The 17,510-nt window shown below is 36.8% G+C and overlaps 2 protein-coding genes across 2 annotated transcripts; one reads left to right on the forward strand and one right to left on the reverse strand.

Moving 5' to 3' along the window:
- The first annotated feature begins 8,791 nt into the window (after positions 1 to 8,791).
- LOC113291699 lies at positions 8,792 to 10,039 on the forward strand. Its single transcript, XM_026541201.1, has 2 exons — positions 8,792 to 8,977; positions 9,644 to 10,039. Exons 1-2 carry the CDS (start codon positions 8,792 to 8,794, stop codon positions 10,037 to 10,039), a joined length of 582 nt encoding a protein of 193 aa, XP_026396986.1.
- Positions 10,040 to 12,982: 2,943 nt separating this feature from the next.
- On the reverse strand, positions 12,983 to 17,504 carry LOC113289883 (DNA replication licensing factor MCM6-like). The gene is made up of 14 exons (XM_026539313.1): positions 17,373 to 17,504; positions 17,074 to 17,263; positions 16,915 to 16,992; positions 16,074 to 16,303; positions 15,846 to 15,960; positions 15,605 to 15,679; positions 15,378 to 15,518; positions 14,921 to 15,124; positions 14,638 to 14,799; positions 14,506 to 14,561; positions 14,296 to 14,423; positions 14,098 to 14,223; positions 13,724 to 13,854; positions 12,983 to 13,609 (listed from the first exon to the last, which is right to left on the reverse strand). The coding sequence occupies exons 1-14, from the start codon at positions 17,471 to 17,473 to the stop codon at positions 13,481 to 13,483; spliced, it is 1,866 nt and encodes a 621-aa protein (XP_026395098.1). The 5' UTR covers positions 17,474 to 17,504; the 3' UTR covers positions 12,983 to 13,480.
- Positions 17,505 to 17,510: the final 6 nt, after the last annotated feature.

Here is a 17,510-nt window from a genome sequence, read left to right on the forward strand (position 1 = left end):
TTCGCATGATAGTCGACATGAAATTATTGTTAACATACCCATCTATACTATGAACCCAAACATCCCTCCATATATGTATACTAGAGTCATCACCAATCTCCCAACATATATTATTCCTAAGAATATCTAGACCTTCTCTAATTCCTTTCATACCCACAAACTTGTTGTGGAAATGGAATCATGAAGAGGATTAGAGTTTATGAAATACTTACTTTCTAATAGCTTGACCCAAAGAGCATCACGAGAATTTACCGTTCTTTAAGCTAACTTTGTAAGAAGCGCTTTATTAAGAATGTCTGACTGTTTGATTTCCATACCTCCTACTTGCTTAGGTAGCGCTATGTCTTTCCATTTTTTGAAGTATTGTCCTTTCCCTGTCTGCTTTTTATTCCACCAAAATCACATTTGAATAACATCCAACGTATTTGTTAATTTAGAAGGCATAGGAAAAACAACCATCTGGTGATTAGCAAGGGAGCCAAGAACATATTGGATTAAAATAGTTCTCTCAGCTTGGTTTAGAAATTTAGGTTTCCAACTCGCTAACCTACCATAAAACTTATCAATAAGCCCATTAAAGGATTGCATTTTATTTCTCTGGAGCATAAGAGAAACTCCAAGGTACTTATCATTCAACGCCAATCTACTAATCTGGAGAATACTTGAACTATTATTTTTAAACTAATTGGGGACTTTTGGACTGAAAGCTATCCCAGATTTAGCAAAATTAAGTGACTCACCTGAGTACACTCATCTAAACTAGAACTCAAGTCTTGACATGTCATAACATTTTTCCATCCACGATTGGGGATGCATATTGGAGTCATAATTTTGCAGAGTTAGTTTATTTTCTTAAAAAAGAACAAAGTCTTGATATATCTGGGTTGATCATTTCTCAAATGGTATCAATACGGTAACCAAGAAGATATTCGGGTTTCCTTGTTTCATTGGACGCATTTGTGATGAATTCGACATTGATCCAATTGGGAACTACATGGATCTCAAACTCTAGTTCTTGAAAGTACATCCAACGTATGAGAACGAACGAGAACAAAAGAAAAAGGAATCTATTTACCTCTTGACGGTTCTTGTGATCCAACAACCTTGAGTCTTCTTCAACAAATTCGCAAGTATGTTTGCAAGATCAACTCCAAGGCAGAAGGTATGCAAAAACAATTATGTGTATTGCAAAAAATTCCCGACATCAAGGACGAAATAGACAAGATTCAAGATTCTATGGGTGATCCCGACAATTAAGAACATGAATAAACCCTTGATTCTTTTTTATTTTTATCTAGGAAACTTCTTTTGAGGATTTAATTCTTGAGATGGATAACTAGGGTTTGGTATAGCAAAGATTGTGATTACACATAGCTATTTCCAACGTTTTTCATCTTGCATGATTTTAGGTTTATTTGTTTAAATTATAGAGTTGTTAGAAGATGAACTTGTATATCTAATCATTATTGGTTTAATCATTGCAAAAATCTTATGAAATATTTGTGCTTTTACGATCTCGTGAATTAGCTAATATTTCATATATGCTCAGAAGTTAAATCTATTATATTTTTTATTAACGGAAAATAGAACAAACTCTTTGAGATTTTTCTCGCAGTATTGATCTATTAGTGATCACACTTTTTTGTTTTGCTGCTTGACACACTCCGTAAGATTGTCTTGTTATTCGTAACTGGCCTTTAGATTAATTTGTCGATATTTTGGATACAAATCCTTGTGATTTGTTAATGTCCGCCAAAATCCTTTTTTTCACGAAAGAAAGGTCACTCATGTTCTCTTGGAATGACATTTAATGAAGGAGAGTTCTTAAATGAACTTGTGCTTAATTGTTATATCTTTGGGGAGTCTGGTTGTGAATTTTAAAGGGATGCTTGTATATTTTTAATCTCCTCGGATGAGTGCTAAGTATTTATTACTATGTGATATCATCTAAATAAGTTGATATGAGGAGTTACTTTTTAACTATGTTATTTATATAGTATCTCCATCTTCCTTAATAATTGAAGATATCTTTTGGTTGTATTCATTATGATTCCACGATTTTCGTACCTTTGTTAATTTGTTGACAAAAGGGGGGAGAATTATTTAGTAGTTTCATACTACATACATGTGGTTTACATATTATTATGTAAGGGCGAGTGAATCATTTAGCAATGGGTTTCAACTATTATACAAAAGATGAAGTATTGATTAAGGGGGGAAAACATATCACCGTAGTATTACTTCAGAGTTGAGATACAATTGAACTTTGGAGAGAAGATAATAATATTATGTTTCTGTATAACAACAAGAGTTGTTATAGATACGAATCTTCAACAACAAATATGCTGAGTTGGACACGTTCAGAATCATTGCTACTTGAAATAACGAAGAGTTCAAGGAGATTTGAAGAAACCAAGGATATCAAGACATGATGGATCGAGAATTTTTTAGAAAAAAATTATTTTTTGTTATCCATATGTACTAATAGTTTTGTCACTAAAATTGACAAAGAGGGAGATTGTTAGAGCATTGCTCGGTCGATTCACAAGTGTTTCTATATCAAGTTTATTGTCAAATTTAGTTGTCAAAACTATATCTTGATTTCTAGTCTAGAATTAGTTAAGTCTTGGTCTAGGATATAGGTAGTTGAGAAACAAACCAGTCTTCATTTGCGTCCTACCGTTTGAAGGTGAAGATCAACCAAAGCTTTTGGAGAACTTCATCAACAAAAAGTAAGTGAAGACTGAACACCTATTAGAGTATTCAAAACTGGAATAGGTCTCGGGGTTTTTCTACAATTACGGTTTTCTCGTTAACAAAGTCTTGCTGTGCCATCTACTTTATTATTCCGTATTATAATTATTTTATTATAATTAAAGTAAATTTCACTTGTACGTTAATCCATAACACTTGATATCGATTCTATAGAGTTTCGATTTGAGAAATAGGTGGTTCAGTCTTTACTTACCTTTTGTTGATGAAGTTCTCCAAAAGCTTTGGTTGATCTTCGCCTTCAAACGGTAGAACGCAGTGATTTCTGGTACTCAACTACACACTTTTAATCTAATCCGAGATTTGACAAAATGTAGACTAGAAATCAATAGTTTTTTTATACTAAATTTGACAAAAATCTTGAGATAGAAACACTTGTGAGTTCGACCGAGCAATGCTCTAACACCTTTCTTTTAATGAATTTTGTTGTTTGTCGTTCTAATTTTTTTGTAATAAATGATGGCGAGGGTGAAATGAAAGTGTTTATGTCAAATGTGGTGGTGCAACTATGTTTTTGATATTTATATTAGTGGTAATTATTTTAGTGAAGTATCTTTTTGCCATGGTGTTCGTGATGGCTATTTATAAAGAAAAAGAAGGCGGAGAGAGAATGTAAATATATTTAGCGATAAGCTGGATGAACTTATAGATATTGTAAATTAGTGTAGGCATATTAATTTGGGCACTCATGGGACAAATAGACTTGGAATAACAAAAGGGTGGGCCTGTCAAATATCAAAGAAAAGTTGACAAGGTGTTAGGAAACTCCCATTGGTGCAATCGCTTTCCAAATTCTCCGGTATTGCATTTTCATTATTTTGACTATGATCATAGTGTCATTTTAATATACCTGCAACAACAAAAATTGTATTTAGTCTAGACCTTCTATGCCGGAGGCCATGTGGACTGAGGATGAAAGGTTTCTTGAAGTAGGCTTGGAGTTCTAATGAGGCTGCTCATGTTCACCAAAGCTATTTCAATTGTGTGGATTCATTTCAAGTGGATGCTTAAAAATGAAACAAATGTGTTTCGAGGAATTTATCTAAGAATATAGAAAAAGCTTTATTGAAACCGAAGGATGCCTAAGATGAATTTGGAAAGGATCCTTCTGAGTTGTATAAAATATTAATGACTTATTTGCATTTTATCAAGATGGAGGAAATATCTGGAAGAAAAAGTGTAGAATTAATTGGCTTCTTGAAATATTAATGACTTATTTGCATTTTTTCTCGTTATTCTACTTTAGTTAGGAGAAGCAGGAATATGATAATTAAAATTAAGAGATAGTAACAATAGTTGGTTAGATAAGTCCTACAATATATAAAAGTATAGTGGATCACTTTTGTAATCTCTTTTCAGCTAGTAGTAATGAATGTGATAATGATGCAATTGGATGTCTTTTTCCTACCGTTTTGTTTACAGATGAATGCCATGATTACTAGACCTGTGGTACTGAAAAATAAACATGGCTTTAAAACAATTAGGATCTCATAAGTCCCTCGATTCTGAAGGCTTGCAATGTTAGTTATTTTCTAAATATTGGGATCATGTTGGACATAGTTTAGTTAAACTGGTTTGGGATATTTTTTTCGATCTGGCCAGTTGGACACCAGACTTAATAAGCTTCACAACCCTGATTTCCAAGAAGAACAACCCTTGCACTGTTAAGGAATATAAAGCTATTAGTTTGTGTAATTTTACCATGAATATTATAGAAAATAGATTAAGACCACTTCTTGATAAGATTATTTCTCCAAACCAACATGCTTTTATGTCAGATAGATCAATTTTTGACACATCCCAAAACTTTTTGTCATAGGTTCTTATGTATCTTCATATGTTTATTGTCATTATCTCACAAAAATAATTCTTATGTATCTTCATATTTTCTGCAAAGTGTTTTTAGAGATTTATTCAAGTGCCAATTATCTCACAAAAGTAATTTTTCTGCATCTGAAAATATTCAACAGGGTAAGTACGTGTACTCTATCTTGTTCATGATTATTTTTTTCATGGTATATCTACCGAGTATGTGTACTCTTAAGAAAAAAACGAGTTAAGGAACTCACTGAACTTTTCTGGTTTGCATATTGGGTATGAATACCACCCCGGTTTCAAAACCAACAGTTCCTTTACGGTATGCGTACTGGGTACGCGTACCATTCTTGGTTCACGAGCAACAAACTTAATATTGTATGGATACCGGGTATGCGTACCAAATCTATAACATTCTTGCAATAGTCTAATTAGTCATGCGACATCGTCTCACAGATAGAAGGACGAATGTAACTTGAGAAACAGGTGGTTCAATCTTCACTTACCTTTTGTTGAAGAAGTTCTCCAAAATCTTCGGTTGATCTTCGCTTTCAAACGGTAGAACGCAGTGATGTCCGATTCTCAACTACACATCTATCCTAATCCGAGACCTGACTAATTGTAGACTAAAAATCAAAATATAATTTTGATCAACTAAATTTGACAACAAACTTGATATAGAAATACTTGTGAGTTTGACCGAGCAATGCTCTAACAAAAGATGTCACCAAGAGTGACACCAAGGTTACAGGGAAAAAAAAAAACTAACGAGCTCACGTAGGAGCAACTCAGAACCCTCATACATATAAAAAAAACAGAAAGGATTCAACCATCAACTCCAAAAAAACTACCTAGTCCTCAAAAAAATCGAAAAAATTATTTCTTCAAAATCCTCATTTTCATCCTGATATGAGCATTTAACAGCATCAATTTGCTCATCATACCCAGAGTCGGCGTCAAAATCTCCCAAGCCATCATCATCCTCAAACGAACGTTTTTCCATCTCAGAATGAGGTTTTGCGTTCTCCAATAGATCCTCACACATATATCTCATCTTAGGATGATCAGAGATACCCAATAACTTATTAAAAATAATTTGGGAATCTATTTCCGCCTCTGTAACAGAAGAAGTTACAGACTTAACTTCTGAATCTTGATTCAAATTTTTAGATATACTAGAATTTGAAATCAAAAGAGGTGGATTTGAAACTGACCCACTATCTGAATTCTTAGTCTTGCATTTTTTTTCTTTTTCTGCACTGTAACACGACTCAAATCTAGAACTGGAAGAACCACATCTGAATCCAGCGTTTCCGATTTAGAAACAATATTATCCTCATTGCGACTGGGGATACCACTAACCTCTTCTACTCTTGTTTCTGATTCCACTTCAGAAACCTGATTTAGAATACTGAAAGAGTTCAAATAGCATGTAGGAACTTGTTTAGGCTTATCACCTAATTGATTTGACTCGACGTTCTTCTTTACTAAACTCTTGGAACTTCTAGCATAAGTCCATTTTTTTTGTGTGTGCTGAGATCTTGAAACCAAACCTCCATCTTCAGTCACCTTTTCATTTTCCACATGTATGTTATTTTCTACCAAGATTGATGACTCATCCCTAGCAACACCATTCACTTTCCCAGCATCTTCCATAATTACATTCTCAATTTTAGTTTGCGTTACGTTTGTCATGGTATCATGATTTCCTACCAAGACTTCCTCAACATGAGTTTCCGGCCTTTCCTTATCATCTGAAGTATCCATAGAGTTTGTAGATGAGCCCTTATCTTAGAAATCCAAACTGTTGTTGCTTGATTTGAGCTGCAATTTTTGGTTGAGTGACCAAAGCTCTTACATTTAGAGCAAGATACTGGTTACCAAGGTACTCAACTTTAATTAAAAGCTTCACATCATCAACTTTGATAGGAAGTTTAGTAGAGAATGAACATTCTGCTGCAATTTCAACATAAAATCTTGTGAAAGACATTCTAGTCTTCAATGCAGTTGGGACATCAATCATTATAGGATTACCCACCAAACTAGCAATCCTATCTAAGCCAACTGCATTCCAAAGATGAATTGGAACCCCCTTGAGGTTCACCCACACACGCACAGTATTAATCGAATCAATATGAGATTCAATAAAAGGAGACCAAGGCCTAATAACATACAATCTTTTTCCAATAAGAACATAACCCAATTCCAAAATCCTAGTTCTATCTTCTTCATGAGAAAACTTGAAAAGAAAAAAATTATCTCCATGAATGGTCGTGGAGAAATCACCCTTGGTTTTCCACTGGGCAGATAAGAGTTTACAAAAAATCAATATGTGTTTTGAGTTCACCTGAAAATAAAACGGTGGCATAATAGTAGTAAGGGCCTTTTAGACTCACGGACGATAACTTCGGGTCCCCAACATTCATTATTTTAAATCCCTCTACTCTGATTCACCTAGGCGGTTGGATCAAAAGAGAAGATAATTGTGGGTCAGAAGCTGCTTTAGGTTGGTCAACTACGGCTTAGTATAACTCTTTTTTTAACAACCGAGCCCCTTTGGAACTATCCTCTCTCTCTATGGGGTCAACTCGTGTATCCATATGAGAATGCTACAACGAGGAGGCAATGCTTGAGATATTCTACTTTAAGATCAACTATCTCACTAAGGCCTTAGAAGCCCTTTCCTTCTTATCTGCCCGGGAGGGGGTCGGAGCTCATGCTTCAAAAGCTGCGTGCTTGTCCTTCCCAGCTTGGAAGAATCCTCCCACTTTTAAGTTTTTATATAGTCAAAAAAAAGCCTCGGACCTGGAGAAGGTGTGACTCTGGGTCGGGGTTTGGTGAACCAACTGCTTGCTCCTCTAGTGTTGATTAAGTCTTGGGCCCCTTTTTCGTTTCCTATGTTAGACCTTCGGAATACCCTAGAAGGGGATTTTTCTATACTCCCCCAATCTTCACTTTACGCCACGCCGACTCTTCGTCGTGGAATTAGACCGCTGCCTATAGAAGATATAATCCAAATTATAAGAAACAATTGTCAGATTCATAGATATCGATAGTTGTCCGGTCGTACCCGAACAATAAGATTCCAGAGGGAAATGCACATTTGGTTGGCCGTCATTTCAAATTGATTCTTCAACTTTGACATGAAGTTTGGGAGCTTAGTTGATGGAGAAGACTTGATTGAGATATTTGGAGGCCCATTCCAACTGAGATCCTTAGATTGGGAAATATGATCTGTGTTATGGTTCGATTTTGAATTTCTAATACCTCTCAAAGAAAATGAGTAATTTGAAAGAGATGGAAATTCCTCTAAACCAAAGTTTAAATAAGAATTAGTCGAAAATGTAGATGATTTTTCACTCTGATTAGGGATTGAGGATGGAGAAGGAGTTGAATATCTTGCGGCCATGGAGGAAAACGCAGAAACCCTAAGAAAATCGCTTTGAATTCTCTGCCACGTCATCACTATTTATTTCTCATGATTTCTCTCATGACATAGTCCGTATGGGAGATATGTTGAAGGATATTAAAGACCTGGAGTTGAAGTTTGGTGACATTATCATTGAACAGAGATCAGAGAGGCAAACTCAACGGCAGATTATTTTGCCAAAGCAAGTGCATATAAGGAGCTAGAAGGTGTGTGGATCAACCAACCTCCAAATGAAGTCACCAGCTTGTTGAGTGCCAATTTTGTAAGGAAAGCCGTCAAAAAAATGGTGAGAGTTATCAGTTAATTTTCTTAGCATCATGTCGTGCAGCAAAAAAAAAAAAGATTTGTCGAAGCCAAAGTTTTACTAATCAATTTAGGTTTAGCCGTCTACCACGCCCAATTTCTATTCGTTTGTACACTTCGACTATTGGAAATAACAGACTTTATCCCAAAAAAAAAATAATAATAATATTGTACAATAATAGAATGGGAGTTTTTTTCTTTCCATCTCAGCAATCTAGATTCTATGCTTTAGGCCGGTTCCTATGGAAACTGGCTAAACCCTCCATTTGCCATGCCAGCTGGCCTGGCAAACTGGCCAAGCCACTATGGGAGAAAACATAAGCGATCGAGTCTCCACCGAACGGTTGATAAAAAACCGACCAGGCTTAAGAAGACCGCTAGCGGTCTTTTAATCACACCTCATTTTCTCATTAATTCTATCTTACTCACTCTTTTGTACCTTAATCATTTGTTTATTTTTTTTTCAACTCAATGGATATGGATTCTTCTGAAGAAGAAGTGCGTATTCATATGGACCGATTTGAAGAACAACAACGAATATTCGTTCAGGCATTGAATCAAATTGATGATAAGTCAGATAAAGATAAAGAACTAACCAACAACTTGATGCAGCTATATTCATCGGGGAAAATACCTAGAGATCCAGAGCCAAGAGAAGTCTTCACAAGAAGATATACGTACCGGGGTCGGAATGAACGGCACGAGAAGCTGACACGATTATTTTCTTCCTGACTATGTATTCTCTGATGAAAATTTCCAAGGCCGATTCTGCATGCCCAGACATTTGGTGCTAAAGATTATTGGTGAGCTTTGTCAGGTAGAACCTCAATTTAATTATCAGTATGATGCAGTGAATATTGGGGGCATAACCCTGAACAAAAGGTTACTTCGGCTTTGAGGATTTTAGGATATGGCAGACCTCCAGATTCTAATGATGAGTACCTTCGCATTGGCAAAGCAACTGCGTACAAGTATCTTGCGTTGTTTTGCGAAACAATGATTAATCATTTTGGTCCTACCTATTTATGAAAACCAACTGATGCAGATGTTAGAGAAATATTAAAGAAGAATCAGGAAAGGGGATTTCCTGGAATGTTGGGTAGTTTTGACTGAATGCATTGGGTATGGACCGGATGCCCTACCTATTGGGCCGGTCAGTATAAGGGTCACTACGAAAAACCAAAAGTGATCCTTGAGGCTGCTGCTTCTTATGATTGTTGGATATGGCATGCTTTTTTTGGTCTCCCGGGATCTCAAAACGATATAAATGCTTTACACAAATCGCCTTTGTTTGAAGATTTAAAGTATGGAATTTCTCCTCAGGTAAATTTCAGTATCAACGGGAATCACTACACTCATGGTTATTATCTTGCAGATGGAATTTATCCAAAATGGTCAACTTTAGTTCAATGTTACCGTTATCCACCTGCCGGTGAAATGGGTCGTTCATACTCGTATTTCAATAGTAAACAAATGAATCTGAGAAAGGATGTGGAACGGGCTTTTGAAATTCTGAAGTGGAAGTTCGCAATCGTTTGTGGGCCTTATCGTGGTTTAAGTGCTCGTGAAATGCATAAGACTATGCTGACTTGCATCATTATGCATAACATGATTATCCAGGAGACCCGTTATAATAAGAATTGGATTAACCATCAAGATGAAGACTTAAGGCCTGAGATTATACCAGCTAGAGGATTACCTGCAAGGAACTACGCGTAAATGACCAGTCATATTGAGAACGGAACTCTGTATAACATGTTGAGGGAAGATCTCAGAGCGAATCTGTGGGCTGAGTTTGGAAGAGATGGGGGACGAATTGAGTAGTGTTTGTTTCATTTTTTGTTTTTTTATTATTGTTTCATTTGTTATTTATTTTTATTTTTTTTAAATTGTTTAAGTTTCATTTGTTGTTCCATAATTTTGTTTTGTGGTTGTTTTTTAAGTTTAAATTTTTTAACGGTCATTAAAAGTAGCGGTCTAGACTTCATCGCTAGCGGTCTAGACTCAACCACTAGCATTCCTTATAAATCCTTCACTTCATCCATTTCAAACTCACACATCACTTCTCTACAAGAACTTCTCTACTTTCTGGTTAAATTATGGATGATCCTAGATTCATTGAAGATGAAGATTTATCTCTTTGTAGAAACTATGTAATACACTACCCGAAGAGAGGTGAAGAACGACGGATGAACGATTTACCTAGTATGAGTTATTTGGGTAAAATTCATGATGCCTTCTGCACAGAGACAGGTAATCCTCATAACCGGGATCGTGCTGCTTTGTTTTGCCGATTCATGGATATCAAAAAAGAGCTTGTGAATTTTATAGCTATGAAAAGGATTGTCACTTGATACCGTCTTAAAGGTGAGACTAATGCTGAATTGGGAATACGAACTCGAGACGAGTGGCGAAGATGGAAACGAAACGATTACAATCCATTAGCATCACGCTTGTTGATGTTCATAGTTTCATTTCGAAATTTAGCAAATATGTTATCCCACAACTTGGTAGATTGTTGACTGGCACCATCGATACTATCTTGTGTAAAGAACACATAGTTTCTGCAAATACTTTCATCTTCGGCTGCGGTAAATTTTGGACCCCTAATCTTCTTCTTTTGTTGTTTAGATTGAGTATTAGATTGAGACATATTAAAGAAATTGTACAATACAAGTGAATGAAACAGTTAGATGATGAAATTTGTTTTAGATTAACAAATGTGAAGAATACAGAAGAGAAGGTGTGAGTTAAAATGTTAGAAGAGTATGGTATTTATGGGGGGAGGGAGTGAGGAATTATGGCCGTTGGATCAGATTATACTCAGCGGTGCAAACTAAACCGGCCGGTCTTATAAAACCCGGTAGCGGTGCAATAAACACCTAACAATGTAAACTGGACCGAAACTTGACCTGATCTGGTTAGGTGGCTAATTTACCACTTAGCCAGGCCAGTTTTCCCCCTCCATAGTGGGTGTGCAAACTCTTTGGTTTGCCACATCCATAGGAATGGGCCTAGGTTTATCCAAAATCATAAGGATCGCCTTTATTATTGAACTAGCACTCTCAGTTTGCATGTTAGGAGCGTGTACTCGTTTGATCGTGGGTTAAATCTATATATATACTGAAATATAATCATGTAGATAAGCTTATGAGGTCATCATCCTTGATTTTAATTTAACTGTCTTGATCAAGACCACAATGAGATTAAGACTGGGAAGTATTTCGTGCATAGGACGAAACCATTTCAGTCTTGTAGATTACAAATCAGCCACGAACAAAAACAACCAATCAAACTCGAAATCAAATAAAAAATAAGACCATTTTGCTAACCACACAGTCTTAAAACATGCCTGTCAATTGTTTTTATGTACATAACCTGCCACACCATAGAATATGAAATGTCTGTTTTGAGTTGATAAAATTTACAAGCACCAATCATTTTGTCATTCTATTTCCTTGCTTTGTTTTTCAATGAACTGTGCAATAGTATGCATGACGTAGTTAAGCGTTTAAGAGGAGAACTCTTGAGAGTTGAGAGATAAGGACTGATTTCTTAATAAGTTGCATTTATGAAATATTCGAGCTCCAATCAAATCTATCAATTTATACTATCTCTTAAACTTAAATCTACTTGTATTACTCTTAGTCATACCATCTTAATTAATAAAAATCAAACCTAATCTTTAAGAACACTTGATGAAAAAGATAACCTATTTTCAATCTTATTCTTCGCTTCCGGTATAAGCTACAAAATCTTCTGATAAACCAACAGCCCCATTTTAACCAAAAGAAATACCACTAGGGAGTAGGCTCCTGATTGTATGGACGGACTAACCTACAATCATGACAAAATAGTGAGAAGGACGTACGCTTACCATTTCGGTCACTGACACAAAACCAGGAGGGCAAAGGGATGTGAACATTCGATGGATACCAATTTTTTCTGAGCTTTTGGCTAATCCACGTCTAAATCATGATTAATGAGGGTATACATATCCTTCTTTCTTGGCAAGACAGAATGGCACACGCCCACTCAGTGATTGAAACATATCCAACAGTAACCAATTACAATACGCAAGCTACCAAGTACAACTCTTGAATTCCTTTTATCAATGATGAATATCCACTTTGTAAAAAAAAAAAAAAAAAAGACTAGTATAACTGGTGATTAGAGAGAACAATGGGTTGACATCATGCTCAAGGTCAAGAATTATGTACCATGTTAGCTAACAAGATATACTTTCTGTCTGCAATAAAGACATTTGCAGCCAAAATACATTTAAGGATTGGGGTGCTCGTAGTGATTGAATAACCAAAATTAATCAAGCGAGAGAGCTCCAAACTATAAGCACCATTAGAGAGAGTCTTCAAAATTGACTCATTGACCCCAAGTTGATTCTCATATTGAATTCCAAGGAATTCGACATTAGTTCGGTCATTTTAGGGAAAATTACGAAAATACCCCAATATGGGATGCAATGTTTGAAATCTGCCGTAACATTTAAAAAATTGGAAAAATTCTACAATCCGTTAAAAATCCAGTGAAGTCATGTGTGATGGATAAAAAATAAAGAACGGCTGTATGCTCATAAAAAAGGATAAAGTTAAAAAATCCTACAAACTTAGACCACTTGAGCTAGGCTGCAACGAAAAATGGTTGCTTGAATAAGCATTAGCTTGATTATATCCAAACCATATCATCCAACAACTGACCGAGATTCCAGAGAAATAGACCAACCATGTCGGGAGATGAAACAGATAAATATATATAGCTTGAATAAAAGACATGATACGTGAGAAGACTCGTTCTAAACATAACGAACATGAGGATGGAGGAATGACCATTTGCATTTTCTTCAAAGAAATGTACACACAATCTTTAGTCATCACAAAGATGCAAAGTTCCCCTCCGTGAAAGAAACAAAAAGTGATTCATGAGAAGTTCACGGCATGTATTTGTCCAACTGGATGCTACAAGGTTCTTCTATGATCATAAAACATCATGGACAGAAGTATGACAGCATTTCAGTTACTCAAATGAATTTTAGTAAGTTATGTGCATTTGTGAAAGCTTATACTATGGATTTTGCATGGAGCTCACTCTGGGATGGTGGATAATGATGTTCAGATCACGGTGGGACGAGATGTCTTTGTTGCATCAATCAACAACATAGTTTGGTGCAACAGCTAAAATCCTTCTATCTCTAGTTGATAACTCTTGTTCACCTTCTGTCGCTGTGCTTCCGTCGTCTAGAACTATCAGATGGCCTTCCCTTCTTATCAAACTCTGAAATTACATGAAATCACATTAGATGGACCATCACGAGCTACAAAACTTCTCTTGTTTCCATCTATAAAAATTTATGAAGTTCACTCTGGAAGAAAATCTTAGCTAGTTTACCTCAATTATAGCTTTGACTTTGTCAACCTCTTTCGCAGCCTCATCCAAAGAACTGTATGCTGATTTTTCGTTCTGCTGAGCGATGTACATTTGAATCAAATCCTTTTGTCTCATTCCCGCCAAGCCAGTCCCTACAAGTTAGTTTTATTTTCTGGTTAAACTTTTCATGTGTAAAATTGAGAATTCTGCACGTGAGAATATGTGTGCTGGGTCTTTAGGGTTTCTCCTTAAGATATCATAAATGCACAAACCACGGTGAGGATTTTTTGGTGTTTTGAATATTGGTGCAATTGCCTAAGCACCAGATTTAAAAACCTCAACCTACCTTCAAAAATACACAGATAGACTAAGGGGGGAATGAAAACTTCACATACCATCCTGTGCTACAGTGTCTTCATGCTGTCGAAGGTGCAAAATAAGAGATTGTGTAACCCTCTGAAAGTACTCATCAGTTATCACTAGTTTCCTTCCTTGACGGGTACCGGTCCCTGATCCGCTCTCTGCATTGTGATATTCAACATGATTACTATGCATTGCTATTAAAAAAAAAAATGTTTGTCTTTAAGTGATACCCTGATTTCCAGGTGCAGCAGCCTCATAACTTGGCTGAGCATCGCCTTGACCAGATGCTCTGCTTCCACCAATATCATCATATACTATATCTTGGAAATCGGACAAATCGATCTCACTCGATTCAACACTGTAGTGATGGAAAGAAGTTAAAATAATTCCTGTGAAAGGGGGAATGCACTACGCTTAAGATATGTGGTCAAGCTCCTTACCTGATTATCGATGTTTTTAGCAGCCTCACAGCCACGCGGACATGGCGTGGCTCTACCTGTAAACAAACTATAATGTCAAGATAAATGGAACATGCAGATAAACAAAGGATGAGCAGATTGCCATAGGCTCACCTGATGCTCCAAATAACTTCGAGCAATAGCCTCCGACAGCCTAATCAGTGCTTCAAGCTGCCTAACTGTCATCCGGTAAGCCACTCTACCCCCAGGAGCTGTATCACCCCTTCGTAGAGCAACATAAGACTCCACCAGCACTTTCTTTGCGTCTGGGGTTAGCTGTATAGCATTCAAACAGCTCACAAACAGGGCTGGAATATGATAGCAGCATGCAAAGTATTTGGCTTTTTGGAAACAAAAGAAAAGTCATGTTTGCCAAAAATAACTAAGGACACCAAACCTTAGGTTTCAGAGTCTTGGCATGTGCAATATAACGCTTCAGTTGTGCAGTAGTAAATGCAGGGGAAAGTGCCTCTTCATGCTTCTGATGAACCCTTACAATGTGATGGGCAATGTGGTAATCAGTTTGATCATCTGGTTCGTCGATCATTACATACACCAGATCAAACCTCGAAAGGATAGCAGGAGGAAGGGCCACATTGTACTAAAAGACAAACGATCAAGTTTGATTGTTTCAGAGAAAATTGTTTCAAAACAGAGCCAACACTAATTGCTGACAGTTCACTAACTTTACAGAATAAAAGACCTGAATGGTTGTAGAACATTCTATTTTGAAACCGAAACAGAACATGCACAAAGAATATCAATATCATAGAATTTAATAGTGCTTGAAAAAAGAAAAAAAGAAAAAGAATAGTGAATAGAAAAGAACGGTTAACACTCTGAGGAATTTCAACCTTGAGGGGTTTCGATTTATCATAACGTCCTCCAGTGGGGTTGGCAGCAGCTAAAATAGATGTCCGGGCATTTAAAGTTGCTTGTATCCCTGCTTTTGTGATGCTTATCGTCTGTTGTTCCATAGCTTCGTGAATGGCAACCTTGAACCAGTTATAGGAGGTTTTAGAAATCCAAAATAGCAACATCACAAGATTTAGAGGCTACAAGAAGAATATAAGAAGATTACCTGGTCTCTAACATCCATTTTATCAAATTCGTCGATACAACAGATGCCATTATCAGCCAGCATAAGAGCACCAGCCTAAAATGAACAGGATGAGCCATAAGCTAAGAAAGAGCAACTCAAAATTCCTACTTACGGTTCACATTTGTATACCAAGTTGAACATGGTTGTGGGATGTGTTTATAGAGGGTATGTTACTTATATTCACACCAATCAACATATAGCCATATAAAAGAAATGCTACCTCAATACAGAACTCCCCGGTTTCTGGTTCTTTGGCTACAGTTGCTGTCAAACCTGCGGCGGAAGAGGATTTTCCAGATGTGTAGACGGATCGTGGAACCAGGTTTGTGGTATACCTTCACAGTAGATATATAACCCACAACAAAAGAGATGGCCCTCTAGGTAAGAAACTCGGAAAGTAAAATAGAAACAACGAAGAATATATAGCCAGATAGGAAGAATGGCATACTTAAGAAACTGAGACTTTGCACAGCTGGGATCACCAACTATACAAACATTAATGTCACCCCTGAGGTTGATCCCTTCATGAGTGAACTTGTGGACACCACCTAAGAGCATAAGAAGGATAGCTCGTTTAATCTCTTGGTGACCAAATATAGTGGGGGCAATGCTATCCACAATTTTATTGAAGAAATCAGGGGTGTTCCTCATCCCATGAATTTCAGCCTCCTCTTCTTTCTGCCAATATAATATATGCAACATATTAATCGGAATCCATAGATCCATTAGAGAAATCTAGAAATTTAACAAAGCGCTGCTCGAAGACGGCAAGAATAAAGAACCCAATGAGTGTGTTTCCCGACAATAAGAACATGATATGCAAAAAATGTAATCAGTTTCTGGTTGTGAAGACGGCAAGAATAAAGAACCCAGTACGAACATGATACAGACATGATGTAAACAGTTTCTAGTCACAACCGCAAGAAACACTAACAAACACCCTCACCTTTCCAAAGAACAAACTCAAATATCTTACATTTATATAAGATCTGAGGTTACTCATGACCACAACCAATCAGATGAACGCATGAGCGGAACCAACCAGGTGAACACATTAGGTTCATCATTGGCAATAGATGGCAACAATTGATCATTAAAACTCTAACCAGACAAAGAACTGAAGAAGATCCTAGAGACAAATAGCCTTTAAAGAGAACCTAAACTTAAAAAACCATTGAATTGTCGAGATGATACAAAAAAAAAAAAATCGAAGTACACTCATTTGTCACAAAGAAACGTCAAGGAGAATTAGAAGGACCCAGGATTATTGCTGGTGTCCTATTGCTCACCGTTAATTTCTGGCAGTCTTCGTCATCAGCATCCTTCTTTCTATTCCTAATGTCGTTATCCTTTCTTCCATCAGACACCTGAAAATTTAATATCGTTAAAACCATTCAACACCTAGCACAAACAAGGCTCAGTAATATCATAAACCACGGAGCGTGAACCTGCACTGAATTGGCGATGAAGGCAAGTCGATAAGAGAGATCTCTCACTCCAAGTGCACGAAGACCCCTGACACCTTCATGTCCACTGCCAGACCGCTGGGGTGCCTCCCTTCGGCATTCCGCTCTCTCCCCTGGTGAAGCTAGTGCCAGTATATCCGGTATTACAACCAGAGTACCCGTAAAAATGACCCTGAAATATAACACGACATACATTTAACTAAAATCTTTCTATTTTATTTTATTTTACTTTACTTTTTATCACAAAACAAAACACTCTGTAAAAGTCGCAGGGATCTTACGTATCACCAGCTCTTGCATGTTCAACAATCTCATGACGGAGGATGACATCCAATGACCGAGGAAGGGATCCCGCCGGTATTTCTTTAGACGTCTCCTGCATTCTGACTCTTTGCCAATCTGCAAATTTGCTATCTTGG

This window comes from Papaver somniferum, chromosome 6 (assembly GCF_003573695.1).
Source record: "Papaver somniferum cultivar HN1 chromosome 6, ASM357369v1, whole genome shotgun sequence".
In the NCBI taxonomy this organism is placed as follows: domain Eukaryota; kingdom Viridiplantae; phylum Streptophyta; class Magnoliopsida; order Ranunculales; family Papaveraceae; genus Papaver; species Papaver somniferum.